Genomic DNA, 17182 nt, shown 5'->3' with positions numbered 1-17182 from the left:
ATCCAAATCAGTCAGGTTTCAAGACTGGTCATTCAACTGAGACTGCTCTTCTCTGTGTCACGGAGGCTCTCCGCACTGCTAAAGCTAACTCTCTCTCCTCTGCTCTCATCCTTCTAGACCTATCTGCTGCCTTTGATACTGTGAACCATCAGATCCTCCTCTCCACCCTCTCCAAGGTGGGCATCTCCGGCGCGGCTCACTCTTGGATAGCGTCCTACCTGACAGGTCGCTCCTACCAGGTGGCATGGCGAGAATCCATCTCTGCACCACGTGCTCTCACCACTGGTGTTCCCCAGGGCTCAGTTCTAGGCCCTCTCCTATTCTCGCTATACACCAAGTCACTTGGCTCTGTCATATCCTCACATGGTCTCTCCTATCATTGCTATGTAGACGACACACAATTAATCTTCTCCTTTCCCCCTTCTGATAACCAGGTGGCGAATCGCATCTCTGCATGTCTGGCAGACATATCAGTGTGGATGACGGATCACCACCTCAAGCTGAACCTCGGCAAGACGGAGCTGCTCTTTCTCTCGGGGAAGGACTGCCCGTTCCATGATCTCGCCATCACGGTTGACAACTCCATTGTGTCCTCCTCCCAGTGTGCTTAGAGCCTTGGCGTGACCCTGGACAACACCCTGTCATTCTCCGCTAACATCAAGGCGGTGACCCGATCCTGTAGGTTCATGCTCTACAACATTCGCAGAGTACGACCCTGCCTCACACAGGAAGCGGCACAGGTCCTAATCCAGGCACTTGTCATCTCCCGTCTGGATTACTGCAACTCGCTGTTGGCGGGGCTCCCTGCCTGTGCCATTAAACCCCTACAACTCATCCAGAACACCGCAGCCCGTCTGGTGTTCAACCTTCCCAAGTTCTCTCACGTCACCTCGCTCCTCCGCACACTCCACTGGCTTCCAGTTGAAGCTCGCATCTGCTACAAGACCATGGTGCTTGCCTACGGAGCTGTGAGGGGAACGGCACCTCCGTACCTTCAGGCTCTGATCAGGCCCTATACCCAAACAAGGGCACTGCGTTCATCCACCTCGGGCCTGCTGGCCCCCCTACCTCTGCGGAAGCACAGTTCCCGCTCAGCCCAGTCAAAACTGTTCGCTGCTCTGGCACCCCAATGGTGGAACAAGCTCCCTCACGACGCCAGGACAGCGGAGTCAATCACCACCTTCCGGAGACACCTGAAACCCCACCTCTTTAAGGAATACCTGGGATAGGATTAAGTAATCCTTCTAACCCCCCCCCCCCCCCCAAAAAGATATCGATGTACTATTGTAAAGTGGTTGTTCCACTGGATATCATAAGGTGAATGTACCAATTTGTAAGTCGCTCTGGATAAGAGCGTCTGCTAAATGACGTAAATGTAAATGGAGTCAGTTTTAAGGGAATTAGGCACAGTGCCTGAATTAAGAAAGGGATTTATGATTGTATGAGTCCTGTGGGAAAAGGGTCCAAGGCGCAGGTAGTTGACCTCATATTATGGACCATTTCAGAGACAGATTTTGGGGTTGTCAATGAGAATGTGGCGAAACTGCAGCTGGGAGGCTCAGTGTGAAGCAGAGACAGAGGTCTGAATCAAGGGGTAGATTGTACAGTGAAGTAAATGCTCTTTATTTCAGATTTGGGGATTTGAAAAAATGCAATGAAAATGGTACTTTATTCAATGGAGTGGGTAAAGGAGGAGTTATCGAGTGGTTGAACTAATTTCTTTACTACAGAAAATGTAATTCTGGTGTTCCCGTCACCATTTGCAATGAGATTGGTAAAGTATAACTTGTGTGCAGTGTTCAGTGCCTCTTTGTATGCAGTCTGTTGATATACCAGGGCCTGAGGATGAACAGTTATCTTTGTTGTCCTTGAGCTACTCTGCAGTTTGCTCCCAGCAGCTTTCATAGAACGTAGATCACTGTTAAACTTGGCAGCAGAGCGTTTGTTTGACGGAATTAATGACATTGCCTTAAATGCAGTGTTAGATGTAAAGTTTAAATTCTCATTCATTACAAATCTTCACTAATCAATCAACACATGCTTTCCTTTGGACGTATCAATATAATATTATTATTTAATGAAATACATTTTAAAAATACCCTTTTTTGTCAGGAAATAAAATAAACATTTCCTTATATTGCGTTACACACTCCAGTCAGCTGATGAGGATGCTGCCAGTGTGACGTATAATCTAGTGGACGGGACACTTCGACAACAACAGCGAGTCAGTCACTTCAGTAGCTTGCTAGGCGATATAGCCTAAACGTTCAAGCTTTTTAGACTGTTTCAGTGCATACTTGCCTATGTGTTTGAAACATACTTCTGTTTTATAGCTAGCTGCCCCATTTATTTTCATATTTACGTTGTTAGTCAGGCAGATGTCTTAAATTTGCCTAGCGCTAGGCTAGCTAGCTAACATCTCCGACCATGAGTTCACTAAGCTACTCTCCTCCTGATAAAGAAGATGAGGTCTGCTGGACTGAGAAAGAAGCTCTGGGTCTGAACGTTTTCGTGAAAGATGAGGAGGATGTCACAGTAAAAAAGAAGTAGAGGGTGAGGCTGTTACTGTGAAAGAAGAAGAGAAAGACGTTACAGTGAAAGAAGAGGAAGACGCGTTCAGAGTGAAAGAAGGAAGATTTTACAGTAAAAGAAGAGGAAGTGAAAGAGGAGGATGCCGTTTTTGGAGTGGAGGAGGAGGGGGAGATAACTGTCACATTGAAGGAGGAGAAGGAAGAACAGGAGGAGGAGACAGGCGATCTGATTAAAACTAGTAAGTACTGTCTTAAAAACAGGAGTACAAACTATTATTGAACTGATGTGTGTTTTTAAAGCAGCATTCTACTGAATGTTTATGCTTGAATATGTTATTATTCAATGTAGGAATTGATAACTACACTGTAAGATGTGTTTACCACCAAAGAGCGTGTCACCAACAAAACCTTAACAATGGATTATCAAATTAACAACTTTAATATCACTCAGAATTGACAAACAAGATATAAATGATACGTGATGTGTGTTGCTATAGAAACCCGTGGGGGGAAGTGAACACCCAGACAGTGGACATCTTTGAAAACAAAACCAGGAAAGTACTTCATCGTTACCCAGAAAGGATTTCATGTTGAGATTAAAAACGGCTGCATTGGCCCTTTAATGTAAGATACATAAGGCTTCTTATGTGTTTTATTTATCCAACATAACTACCTTACCGTGAATGATTTCAATTAAAATAGTCAACAAGAAATAATAATAATAACTTCGACTACATACATCCTTCTAGCTAGCTGACCACGGATTTTCATTGCAATTCATGTAAGTTAAATTAGGTTTTTAGTTAAGTTAGGTTTTAGTTAAGTTATGAGAGTTTTCAAAAAAGTAATATGTACACATTTTGTGGGACATTCTGTTTATTGTAAAATTCGACTGTGTGACACATTTAATTTAACTTTTAACCTCTGAAATATAGCTAACAGGTTTGCTAATGGTGCTAGTTTAACGTATTTGCTAAATGTTGATTTAACTGCTTAGTAACCAAAAAGGAAAGAAATTGTAAGTGTTAGATAATACATTTCAAGAAAACAGCTGAATGTTGTCAAGCTATAGACAGATAATAAAGCTCAGCCTATAAACATGACATGATTTATTATTATAGAGCTCTGCTCAGCCTATAAACATGACATTATCTAATATTATGACATGACATTCCCTGAGAGATTAGATTTGGAGCTCTACAGTGAGGGAAAAAAGTATTTGATCCCCTGCTGATTTTGTACGTTTGTCCAGTTACAAAGAAATGATCAGTCTATAATTTTAATGGTAGGTTTATTTGAACAGTGAGAGACAGAATAACAACAAAAAAATCCAGAAAAACGCTTGTCAAAAATGTTATAAAATGATTTGCATTTTAATGAGGGAAATAAGTATTTGACCCCCTCTCAATCAGAAAGATTTCTGGCTCCCAGGTGTCTTTTATACAGGTAACAAGCTGAGATTAGGAGCACTCCCTTTAAGAGTTTTTGTTGTTATTCTGTCTCTCACTGTTCAAATAAACCTACCATTAAAATTATCGACTGATCATTTCTTTGTCAGTGGGCAAACGTACAAAATCAGCAGGGGATCAAATACTTTTTTCCCTCACTGTACATCATTTGTTTTTAAATCTCACCGTCACCAAGTTTATTGATGTAATGTTGTGAAGACTGACCTCAGATATTTGAGGGATCTAGTCTGGATTAAACTTCATAGGAAGACAATTTTATTTAATGCAGGTTTCATTCAGGTCTCCCTGTTTAATTAAATTATCTGTTTGTCTTTGGCAGGAGAGAGACCAGACTTTGACAGCGGGAAGAGTTCCTCAGAGGAAACAGACCCAGAGACGCCTAACCAACACCACTGCTCCCACTGTGGAAAGAGTTTTAGGTGGTTATGGGTCCTGAAAAAGCATGAGAGAAAACACACAGAAGAAAAGCCTTTCCAACATACTAATACACAGGAGGAGAAGACACACCACTGCTCTCATTGTGAAAATACATTTACCCAGTCAGAGGACCTGAAATCACACGAGAGAATAGAGAGGCTGTGTTCTGACTTGTGTTTTTGACTGAGAATTTGTGATTTTGTTTGGACTGTCAGACTTGAGTTCACTTTGTGTAATGTTAGTGCACTATTTTTTTAATGAGATTAATCCATTGTCTGAAAGCATTGAAAATACACTGAAAACATCCAAAATACATACTATATACTGCTAAAATCTACAATGCCATGTAAAAACAAGATGACATTGAGGTTAAATAAAGTGTACTTCACCAATGTAACATATATTGACACGTCCACTGTGGGGCTCTGTAGAGTCGTCATATCCATAACAACTACAGGTCAAACAGGGAAATGGTTCACATCGTTCTTCCACCATTCATTTTTCCCATAGGGCTGTGTTTTGTTTAGGCTCACAGTGGTGTGACGTTTTGATAACCATGTAAATCTCTCTAGGACAAGGTGACTGAGGACACACAGTGTGTTGTGAATTTATTGCAATGTTTTTAAAATGGTATAACTGCCTTTATTTTAGCTGGACCCCAGGAAGAGTAGCTGCTGCCTTGGCAGGAACTAATGGGGATCCATAATAAACCCCCAGGAAGAGTAGCTGCTGCCTAGTGAATAACTAATGGGGATCCATAATAAACCCCAGAAAGAGTAGCTGCTGCCTATATTTGTCTCTCTTTACTCTCGGATTCTAAAATGCTAGTTAGCGTCAAAGTAGATGACATGCAAGACTACAAATCCCTGCATGTCATCTCTAGCTGACATCTTTCACAGAACAGTTCACTTAATTGTCCATTGAAATAAATGTTGACAATTTAATCATTGCTACATTAAGGCCTGATTGGTGGAGTGCTGCAGAGATGGTTGTCCTTCTGGAAGTTTCTCCCATCTTCACAGAGGAAATCTGGAGCTCTGTCAGAATGAACATCGGGTTCTTGTTCACCTCCCTGACCAAGGCCTTCTCCCCCGATTTCTCAGTTTGGCCAGGCGGCCAGCTCTAGGAAGAGTCTTGGTGGTTCCAAACTTCTTCCATTTAAGAATGATTGAGGCCTCTTTGTTCTCGGGGGACCTTCAATGCTGCAGACATTTTTTGGAACCCTTCCCCAGATCTGTGCCTCGACACAATCCTGTCTCAGAGCTCTACGGACAATTCCTTTGACCTCATGGCTTGGTTTTTGCTCTGACATGCACTGTCAACTGTGGGACCTTACATAGACAGATGTGTGCCTTTCAAGTCATGTCCAATCAATTGCATTTACCACAAGTGGACTCCAATCAAGTTGTAGAAACATCTCAAGGATGATCAATGGAATCAGGATGCATCTGAGCTCAATTTCGGGTCTCATAGCAAAAGTTCTGAATACCTAAGTAAATACATTTGCAAAAATCTCTAAAAAACAGTTTTCACTTTGTCATTATGTGGTATTGTGTGTAGATTGATGACGGGGAAAAATATTACACTTTAGAATAAAGCTGTAGCGTAACAAAATGTGGAAAATGTGAAGGGTCTGAATACTTAACTTTTCTACCGCAGTTTTGTACATGATTAAATCAAAGTTTATACACTGTCATGTGATACGTGATATAGAAAAGTCCAATCTTAGGAGAGTACATGGGAGGCACTATACTAGGTGTCTGCAGGTGTCTATCTGGTCAAAACCTATCTGGCACTCCACGAGGAGCCTGCCTGTTACACAAATGCAGTAAGAAACCAAGGTAAGTTGCTAGCTAGCATTAAACTTATCTTATAAAAACAATCAATCAATCATAATCACTAGTTAACTACACATGGTTGATATTACTAGTTTTGCGAAAAAAGCACAATCGTTGCACGACTGTACCTAACCATAAACATCAATGCCTTTCTTAAAAGCAATACACAGAAGTATATATTTTTAAACCTGCATATTTAGCTAAAAGAAATCCAGGTTAGCAGGCAATATTAACTAGGTGAAATTGTGTCATTTTGCATTCATTGCACGCAGAGTCAGGGTATATGCAACAGTTTGGGCCGCCTGGCTCGTTGCGAACTAATTTGCCAGAATTTTACGTAATTATGACATTGAAGGTTGTGCAATGTAACAGGAATATTTAGACTTAGGGATGCCACCCATTAGATAAAATACGGAACGGTTCCGTATTTCACTGACAGGAAAAACGTTTTGTTTTCGAGATGATAGTTTCCGGATTCGACCATATTAATGACCTAAGGCTCGTATTTCTGTGTGTTATTATGTTATAATTAAGTCTATGATTTGATAGAGCAGTCTGACTGAGCGATGGTAGGCAGCAGCAGGCTCGTAAGCATTCATTCAAAACAGCACTTTAGTGCGTTTTACCAGCAGCCCTTCGCAATGCATTGCACTGCTTATGATTTCAAGCCTATCAACTCCCAAGATGAGGCTGGTGTAACCGATGTTAAATGGCTAGCTAGTTAGCCGGGTGCGCGCTAATAGCGTTTCAAACGTCACTCGCTCTGAGACTTGGAGTGGTTGTTCCCCTTGCTCTGCATGGGTAACGCTGCTTCGAGGGTGGCTGTTGTCGATGTGTTCCTGGTTCGAGCCCAGGTAGGAGCGAGGAGAGGGACGGAAGCTATACTGTTACACTGGCAATACTAAAGTGCCTATAAGAACATCCAATAGTCATAGGTATATGAAATACAAATCGTATAGAGAGAAATAGTCCTGTAATTCCTATAATAACTACAACCTAAAACTTCTTACCTGGGAATATTGAAGACTCATGTTAAAAGGAACCACCAGCTTTCATATGTTCTCATGTTCTGAGCAAGGAACTTAAACGTTAGCTTTTTTACATGGCACATATTGCACTTTTAATTTCTTCTCCAACACTTTGTATTTGCATTATTTAAACCAAATTGAACATGTTTCATTATTTATTTGAGGCTAAATTGATTTTATTGATGTATTATATTAAGTTTAAAATAAGTGTTCATTCAGTATTGTTGTAATTGTCATTATTACAAATAAATAAATGGTATAAAATCGGCCGATTAATGGGCATGGGCTTTTTGGGGGGGGTTCCCCAATAATCGGTATCGGCATTGAAAAATCATAATCAGCCGACCTCTAAATTCAATTTATAACATTTTTGACATGCTTTTTTCTGGATTTCTTTCTTGTTATTCTGTCTCTCACTGTTCAAATAAACCTACCATTAAAATGATAGACTAATCATTTCTTTGTCAGTGGGCAAACGTACAAAATCAGCAGGGGATCAAATACTTTTTCCCCTCACTGTATAAGACTATTGTTGCTCACTTGACTGTCTTAAGACAATTGTCAAATAATTTTAACATTCATTACAGACGTCAATTGTTGTACAGCATCATGGCTACGCTGTTGGCATCACCTTTTACAGTGGATTTCTGCTGGGGTGGGCCTTTAACCATCTGTCTGACTTGTTGTTAACGCAGGAGAGAGATGTGACTATCGTGGGTCCTCTGGGGAGCCTCATGATGCTGACAAGGCAGAGAAGAGTCTCTCCACATCAGAACACCTCAAGAAACACCAGCGGAGACCCACAGGGAAGAAATCTATTTGCTGCTCTGACTGTGGGAAACGTTGCAAATCTTCATCAGAACTTAAAATACACCAGCGAGTACACACAGGAGAGAAATCTCACCACTGTTTTGATTGTGGGAAGAGTTACTTAAGATTAAAATCACTGAAAGTACACATGAGAATTCACACTGGAGAGAAATCTTACAGCTGTGATCAATGTGGGAAGAGTTTTACTATATCTAGCTATCTGATTATACACCAGAGAACACATACAGGAGAGAAATCGTACAGCTGTAATCAATGTGGGAAGAGATTTACTCAGTCAAGCAACCTGTTATCACACAAGAGAACACACACAGGAGAGAAATCTTATAGCTGTAATCAATGTGGGAAGCGTTTTACTCACTTATGCAGCCTGTTATCACACCAGAGAAAACACACAGGAGAGAAATCTTACAGCTGTGATCAATGTGGGAAGAGTTTTACTTCATCTAGCAGTCTTATTGTACACCAGAGAACACACACAGGAGAGAAACCTCATAGCTGTGATCAATGTGACAAGAGATACTCTGATAAAAGATCTCTGATCAAACATCAGAAAATACATACATGAAGGAGTTGTTTCATGATATCAATGAAATAATGTCACACTGTAGAATTTTTTAACATTGTAGTAGGAGTATTTTAATGATATCAATGTATAACCATAAATGTTTGCCCTGTTCTATTGATTTCAGCATGATATGGATATTAGTCTCTGGAAAAATCCAGGCTCTGAATTGAAAGAGTACTATTTATGTGATTTAACAAAAAGTGACTAACACAAAAAGAGCTGTGTTACACTTACCACGTTGGTGACCCACTTGAATCAAAATGCAACACTTCAAAATGTAGCTAACTTTTCTACAAGTTGTCCTCTAACCAGTGATGTACACATTATTTGCAGATTCCGTGTGGTTTTTGAGCTGTTAGTTTTAGCGTTTTTGGTGCTTGTGTAAAAAAATACTTAGTATGATTATTGTGGCAGATGTTTGTGTATATAGCACATTTTATGTTTAGTTTTTCAATTTATCACAAACTTTTTCTGCATTTGGACTATTGATTTGGACAACTTTAAACTGTGACATTGGGGCTATCCCACCTAGCAAAATGGTGTTGAAAATAAGACTATGCCCGACATACAATATAAGTTGTAGGTGAAAGTTGAAAAGAAATCTATTTAATTTCAACGTACTTGCAGCCTATACACATGGACGCAGTATAATGAATTGAGTCTATAATCACTTTTAGGGATAGGAGTCCCCGTAGTCATGGTAATAACGGTTCCGCTAGCGGGACAACTTCCTGTTGGAATAAATAATCAGAAATATTATGGATTTTAATAATTTGTGTGTCTTATACAAGTGTCTTATATCGGCAGAAAGCTTAGCTTCTTGTTAATCTAACTGCACTGATTTACAGTAGCTATTACAGCGAAAACATGCCATGCGATTGTTTGAGGATGGTGCCCTACATCAAAATATTTTTCCACCGGCACAGGTTTCATGCATTCACATTAACGATTAAATATTCACTTTTTGAAAATCTTCCTTTGATTTGTCATCCAAAGGGTCCCAGCTATAACATGTAGTGTCGTTTTGTTAGATGAAATACTTCTTTATATCCCAAAAAGTCTGTTTAGTTGGGATATAATAATTCCGGTTGGTTTTTCTTTGGATTTTCTCCTACCATATCTATTGTGTTATATTCTCCTACATTATTTTAACATTTCTACAAACTTCAAAGTGTTTTCTTTCCAATGGTACCAATTATATGCATATCCTGGCTTCAGGGCCTGAGCTACAGGCAGTTTACTTTGGGCACAAAATAATGTATGAGACTATAACACAATTGATATGGCAGGTGAAAATCCAAAGAAAAACCAACCAGAATTGTTTTGGAGCTCCTAGGCTCTTATAATGGAAAGCTATGGGTTCTATGTAATCCCTATGGCTTCCACTAGATGTCAACAGTTTTTGTTCATTGTTTCAGGCTTGTGTCTTCAAAAACGAGCAATAATTTGAAGTTTTTGTACAAAGAGTCCCGGTACAATATCAGTCTGTTGGCGCGCGATGAAGAGGATGCTTGCTTGCTAATTTTACTTTTCTATTGAACATACTTCTTTCCGTATGAAATATTATAGTTTATTTACATTTTAGGATACCTGAGGATTAAATAGAGACGTAGTTTGACTTGTTTGAACAAAGTTTAGCGGTAGCTTTTTGGACTCCTTTGTCTGCACGTTCAACGAGTGGATTACTGAAATCGATGGCGCCAACTGAACTGACTTTTTGGGATATAAGGATTTTATCTAACAAAATGACCATTCATGTTGTAGCTGGGACCCTTGGGATTACAAACAGGAAGATTTTCAAAAGTAAGTGATTTATTTAATCGCTATTTGTGATTTTTATGAAGCCTGTGCTGGTTGACAAATATGTTGTGGGGCGCCGTCCTCAAACAATCGCATGGTTTCGCTGTAAAGCCTATTGTAAATCGGACAATGCAGTTAGATTAACAATAATTTAAGATTTTAAACGATACAAGATACTTGTATGTTCATAAATGTTTAATATTATGATTATAGATTTGAATTGCGCACCATCCAATTTCACCGGATGTTGTCGACTGGTGTCCCGCTAGCGGGACGCCTAGCCTTATTAAGGGGGAAGGTGTTACAGGCTTTGGTTTTTCCATTTATGTTTTCTTGCTGGGGAACGTAACAACAAACAATGGTGTAAAACAAGCTTATATTTTGGGTTGGATGTTGCATCCAATTGTTAATATTTTAATCAATGTTCATTAGTCTTTCAGTTGTTAGTCTTGTTTTTTATCCTCTTATGTATGTTGTGTACTAAATATTTCTGTTTTTTTCCTGTGAAGCCATTGCGTTGCATCCATGTCTGAAAAGTGCTGTATAAATAAAGCTTGATTTGATTTGAACATATTGTAAAACAAATGAACCCAATGACTGACCAAACAAGACTCTTGCAAAACCAATGAACAAATATGTGCAAAAGCAACACATTTCTTGGTCAATCTTAGTATGAAAAACTATCACTTTTCATGCCTGCTGAAGGGGTGGTGGAGTGGTAAACACCACCCCCGGCTCTACCAGGGGCTTGAGGTGGTCTCCCACAGCTCTGCTTATGTCCTGTTCTGTGGCCTTGCTGTTCCATTTCTTGACTGCCCCTGCAACATGGAAAGAAACACATTTAGTAATATTATATAAAACACTCAGGGCGGTTTTACAAACAAGGCTTAAGCTTAGTCCCAGACTAAAATGCTTGTTTGAGCTGTCTTAACTCAAAGCAACTAGCACAGACTTATCTTAAAATAGTGGTAGATTTAGCCTGTTCTGGACTAAACAAAGCCGATTGCAAGAGGGAGGATTAGAGCTACTCTAGGACTAAATTGAAGCTTAAATACATTTTTCAAAAGAGCCAGGTTTAACTTCTGCTTAGTGCTGTTTGTGAGGAAGCCTGGACTATTTGGAATATCTAAATGAAGACCAACATGCACTACAGAGGCCAACCAGACCAGTACTTGTGGATGGGAGTAATGCATTAAATTATTTTTAGACCGCTTTCGTATGTACAAAGAAAATGCATTGGAGATAATATCTTTGCTTGAGCCTAGACTTTCCTCTCTGTCTCAAAGAGGAAGGCCTTCACCCAATTCTCCCAAGTTCTGATCACTTTGAGGTTTTTGGCATATGGAATCTTTCATTGTGAAACTGGTGATTTGTGTGGTGCCAGTGAAGCAACTGTGTATAGAATAGTTCAGTCTGCAGGGCCATTTGTGAACTGAGGAGTCTTTACATCAAGTTTCCTGATGCTGCTGGCCAAGCCAACTATAAAGTGCAATTCTCTGAATATGGGCACTTCCCAGGAGTGATTGGCTGGTTAGATGGATGTCATGTTCCCATCTAGTGTCCATCAACTCCTGATGCTGAGGAGTACCGGAACCATAACAACTGGTTTTCCATCAACTCATGATGCTGAGGAGTACCGTAACCATAACAACTGGTTTACCATCAACTCCTGATGCTGAGGAGTACCGGAACCATAACAACTGGTTTACCATCAACTCCTGATGCTGAGGAGTACCGGAACCATAACAACTGGTTTTCCATCTATGTTCAGGGTGGATGCACTCCTAATTTATAGTTCTCAAACATTGTTGCCCGTTGGAAAGGTGCAACTCAGGATTGAAGGATTTCCCTCCACTCTTCATTGTTCTCAGTTTCAGAAAGGACAACATAGTGGACAACTACTTGGTGACAGTGGATATTAGGGTGAGTAATATGGTCTACTAATAGTTACTACATATTAATATGGTCTACTAATAGTTACTACATAGTAATATGGTCAGAGGATATTAGGGTGAGAAACAGATGTACCCATGGCTGAGGCAGATGTGTCCATGACTGAGGTAGATGTGTCCGTGGCTGAGGCAGATGTGCTCATGGCTGAGGCAGATGTAGCCGTGGCTGAGGCAGATGTGGCTGAGGCTGACGTAGCCGTGGCTGAGGCAGATGTGGCTGAGGCAGACGTGGCTGAGGCAGACGTGTCCGTGGCTGAGGCAGACGTGTCCATGACTGAGGTAGATGTGTCCGTGGCTGAGGCAGACGTGTCCATGACTGAGGCAGATGTGTCCGTGGCTGAGGCAGATGTGGCTGAGGCAGACGTGTCCGTGGCTGAGGCAGACGTGTCCGTGGCTGAGGCAGACGTGTCCGTGGCTGAGGCAGACGTGTCCGTGGCTGAGGCAGACGTGTCCGTGGCTGAGGCAGACGTGTCCGTGGCTGAGGCAGATGTGTCCGTGGCTGAGGCAGACGTGTCCGTGGCTGAGGCAGATGTGTCCGTGGCTGAGGCAGATGTGTCCGTGGCTGAGGCAGATGTGTCCGTGGCTGAGGCAGATGTGTCCATGAATGAGGCAGGCAATGACCAACGAGGACTTGCACACGGAGTTGCTTCACATTGCAGCATTTCAACTAGATGAGATTCATTTAAATATGGAATGTGTTCATTATGGCTTATTTTTGCTTTGATAATGTTTGTTCGGTACAAAATTCAAATGGTGTGCAGCAAAATGAAATGAGTTACTAAACCAAGGCTGGTTTAAAATGTAGTTTGTGGTGATTAAAATACTCGCTCTCATGAATATCCAAATGACAAAACATTCATTTTTGACATATCATATTGTTCACCATGGCTGGTAATCACAATTGTCTTGGATCATACCTCGCTCTTCCAACTTCATATCCAATTCAACCTGTAGAATTCTCATTTCATGTTCTTCCTTCAGATATTTCATTTTATGCTCATGAAATTCTCTGGTTAACGTTTCATGCATGGTCATCTTCTTTGTTCTCTGCTGAAAGGTGGTGGCAGCATCTTCTCTCAGGGATGTTATAGCAGATGTGGAGGGAACACACTCACTGTGTACTGGCTCTTCCAACCTGTTCACATTACACCCTCACTGTGTACTGGCTCTTCCAACCTGTTCACATTCCACCCTCACTGTGTACTGGCTCTTCCAACCTGTTCACATTCCTTTCCTCTGGAAAAAGAACACGGTTAGAAGCACAAATAAACTCATATGGTCCTTAGAATGAAGAAGAATAAAGATTGACACAGACAGTGGAATATATTTACCAAAGGAAGTAACCAATTTACTGTCTTTGGTATATATACCATTTGTGCTCAGTTCTTCATCTGAACTGTCCAAATGGTCATCGTTTGGTATACCATCCAGAGGTTGGTCATCGTCTGGTATACCATCCAGAGGTTGGTCATCGTCTGGTATACCATCCAGAGGTTGGTCATCGTCTGGTATACCATCCAGAGGTTGCTGCTGCTCTATTATTCCAGACAGGAAGTCACTCAATTCATCAGTCTTGTTTTGGTGGTCCACCACCAATAGTAAATCGCTCTCTTCTGATCTCTGCTTTCTCTTTTTAAAGCCATTTTAAGGTTCTTCCAGAGTCTATAAAAGGCAGATATCATTTAATAATAGAAGTGATGTCACAAAAATATGAATTTGAGAAATGTGAAATACTGATAATAATGCAGATATTTCACCTGAAGTTGTTTCTTCTTGTAATCCTGATAATAATGCAGATATCTCACCTGAAGTTGTTGTTTCTTCTTGTTACATTTACGTCATTTAGCAGACGCTCTTATCCAGAGCGACTTACAAATTGGTGAATTCACCTTAAGATATCCAGTGGAACAACCACTTTACAATAGTACATCTATATATATTTTTTTTTGGGGGGGGGTTAGAAGGATTACTATATCCTATCCCAGGTATTCCTTAAAGAGGTGGGGTTTCAGGTGTCTATGGAAGGTGGTGATTGACTCCGCTGTCCTGGCGTCGTGAGGGAGCTTGTTCCACCATTGGGGTGCCAGAGCAGCGAACAGTTTTGACTGGGCTGAGCGGGAACTGTGCTTCCGCAGAGGTAGGGGGGCCAGCAGGCCCGAGGTGGATGAACGCAGTGCCCTTGTTTGGGTATAGGGCCTGATCAGAGCCTGAAGGTACGGAGGTGCCGTTCCCCTCACAGCTCCGTAGGCAAGCACCATGGTCTTGTAGCAGATGCGAGCTTCAACTGGAAGCCAGTGGAGTGTGCGGAGGAGCGGGGTGACGTGAGAGAACTTGGGAAGGTTGAACACCAGACGGGCTGCGGCGTTCTGGATGAGTTGTAGGGGTTTAATGGCACAGGCAGGGAGACCCGCCAACAGGGAGTTGCAGTAATCCAGACGGGAGATGACAAGTGCCTGGATTAGGACCTGCGCCGCTTCCTGTGTAAGGCAGGGTCGTACTCTGCGAATGTTGTATAGCATGAACCTACAGGATCGGGTCACTGCCTTGATGTTAGCGGAGAATGACAGGGTGTTGTCCAGGGTCACGCTGAGGCTCTTAGCACTCTGGGAGGAGGACACAATGGAGTTGTCCACCGTGATGGCGAGATCATGGAAAGGGCAGTCCTTCCCCGGGAGGAAGAGCAGCTCCGTCTTGCTGAGGTTCAGCTTGAGGTGGTGATCCGTCATCCACGCTGATATGTCTGCCAGACATGCAGAGATGCGATTCGCCACCTGGTTATCAGAAGGGGGAAAGGAGAAGATTCATTGTGTGTCGTCTGCGTAGCAATGATAGGAGAGACCATGTGAGGATATGACAGTGCCAAGTGACTTGGTGTATAGCGAGAATAGTTGAGGGCCTAGAACTGAGCCCTGGGGGACACCAGTGGTGAGAGCACGTGGTGCGGAGACGGATTCTCGCCACCTGGTAGGAGCGACATGTCAGGTAGGACGCAATCCAAGAGTGAGCTGCGCCGGAGATACCCAACTCGGAGAGGGTGGAGAGGATCTGATGGTTCACAGTATCAAAGGCAGCAGATAGGTCTAGAAGGATGAGAGCAGAGGAGAGAGAGTTAGCTTTAGCAGTGCGGAGAGCCTCTGTGACAAAGAGAAGAGCAGTCTCAGTTGAATGACCAGCCTTGAAACCTGACTGATTTGGATCGAGAAGGTCATTCTGAGAGAGATAGCAAGAGAGCTGGCCAAGGACAGCACGTTCAAGAGTTTTGGAGAGAAAAGAAAGGGATACTGGTCTGTAGTTGTTGACATCGGAGGGATCGAGTGTAGGTTTTGAGAAGGGGTGCAACTCTCGCTCTCTTGAAGACAGAAGGGACATAGCCAGCGGTCAAGGATGAGTTGATGAGCGAGGTGAGGTAAGGGAGAAGGTCTCCGGAAATGGTCTGGAGAAGAGAGGAGGGGATAGGGTCAAGCAGGGAGGTTGTTGGGCAGCCGGCCGTCACAAGACGCAAGATTTCATCTGGAGAGAGAGGGGAGAAAGAGGTCAAAGCATAGGGTAGGGCAATGTGAGCAGGACCAGCGGTGTCGTTTGACTTAACAAACGAGGATTGGATGTCGTCAACCTTCTTTTCAAAATGGTTGACGAAGTCATCCGCAGAGAGGAAGGAGGGGGGGGAGGGGGAGGAGGATTCAGGAGGGAGGAGAAGGTGGCAAAGAGCTTCCTAGGGTTAGAGGCAGATGCTTGGAATTTAGAGTGGTAGAAAGTGGCTTTAGCAGCAGAAACAGAGGAGTAAAATGTAGAGAGGAGGGAGTGAAAAGATGCCAGGTCCGCAGGGAGGCTAGTTTTCCTCCATTTCCACTCGGAGCCCTGTTCTGTGAGCTCGCAATGAGTCGTCAAGCCACAGAGCAGGAGGGGAGGACCGAGCCGGTCGGGAGGATAGGGGACATAGAGAGTCAAAGGATGCAGAAAGGGAGGAGAGGAGGGTTGAGGAGGCAGAATCAGGAGATTGGTTGGAGAAGGATTGAGCAGAGGGAAGAGATGATAGGATGGAAGAGGAGAGAGTAGCAGGAGAGAGAGAGCGAAGGTTGCGACGGCGCAATACCATCTGAGTAGGTGCAGAGTGAGTAGTGTTGGAGGAGAGCGAGAGGGAAAAGGATACAAGGTACTGATCGGAGACTTGGAGGGGAGTTGCAGTGAGATTAGTAGAAGAACAGCATCTAGTGAAGATGAGGTCAAGCGTATTGCCTGCCTTGTGAGTGGGGGGGACAGTGAGAGGGTGAGGTCAAAAGAGGAGAGGAGTGGAAAGAAGGAGGCAGAGAGAAATGAGTCAAAGGTAGACGTAGGGAGGTTAAAGTCACCCAGAACTGTGAGGGGTGAGCCATCCTCAGGAAAGGAACTTATCAAGGCGTCAAGCTCATTGATGAACTCTCCAAGGGAACCTGGAGGGCAATAAATGGTAAGGATGTTAAGCTTGAATGGGCTAGTGATTGTGACAGCATGGAATTCAAAGGAGGAGATAGACAGATAGGTCAGGGGAGAAAGAGAGAATGTCCACTTGGGAGAGATGAGGATTCCAGTGCCACCACCCCGCTGACCAGATGCTCTCGGGGTGTGCGAGAACACGTGGTCAGACGAGGAGAGAGCAGTAGGAGTAGCAGTGTTTTCTGTGGTAATCCATGTTTCCGTCAGCGCCAAGAAGTCAAGGGACTGGAGGGTAGCATAGGCTGAGATGAACTCTGCATTGTTGGCCGCAGACCGGC

At 42.7% G+C, this 17182-nt stretch overlaps 2 protein-coding genes and 1 long non-coding RNA gene across 3 annotated transcripts in view; 1 reads left to right on the top strand and 2 right to left on the bottom strand.

The window, feature by feature from the left end:
• LOC106591322 (zinc finger protein 271) overlaps positions 1-17182 on the bottom strand; it is a 518091-nt gene that overhangs the window by 374348 nt on the left and 126561 nt on the right. The gene's annotated exons all lie outside the window — the stretch shown is intronic.
• Positions 1347-4814, top strand: LOC106593715 (uncharacterized). Its single transcript, XR_006762233.1, has 3 exons — positions 1347-2770; positions 3029-3155; positions 4320-4814. It is a non-coding gene; the product is annotated as an uncharacterized lncRNA (long non-coding RNA).
• LOC123730790 (secreted protein CSS1) lies at positions 11030-14242 on the bottom strand. The gene is made up of 2 exons (XM_045708754.1): positions 12508-14242; positions 11030-11297 (listed from the first exon to the last, which is right to left on the bottom strand). Exons 1-2 carry the CDS (start codon positions 13091-13093, stop codon positions 11170-11172), a joined length of 714 nt encoding a protein of 237 aa, XP_045564710.1. The 5' UTR covers positions 13094-14242; the 3' UTR covers positions 11030-11169.

This window comes from Salmo salar, chromosome ssa02 (assembly GCF_905237065.1).
Source record: "Salmo salar chromosome ssa02, Ssal_v3.1, whole genome shotgun sequence".
NCBI lineage: Eukaryota > Metazoa > Chordata > Actinopteri > Salmoniformes > Salmonidae > Salmo > Salmo salar.
This window is presented reverse-complemented; position numbering and strand designations above follow the sequence as displayed.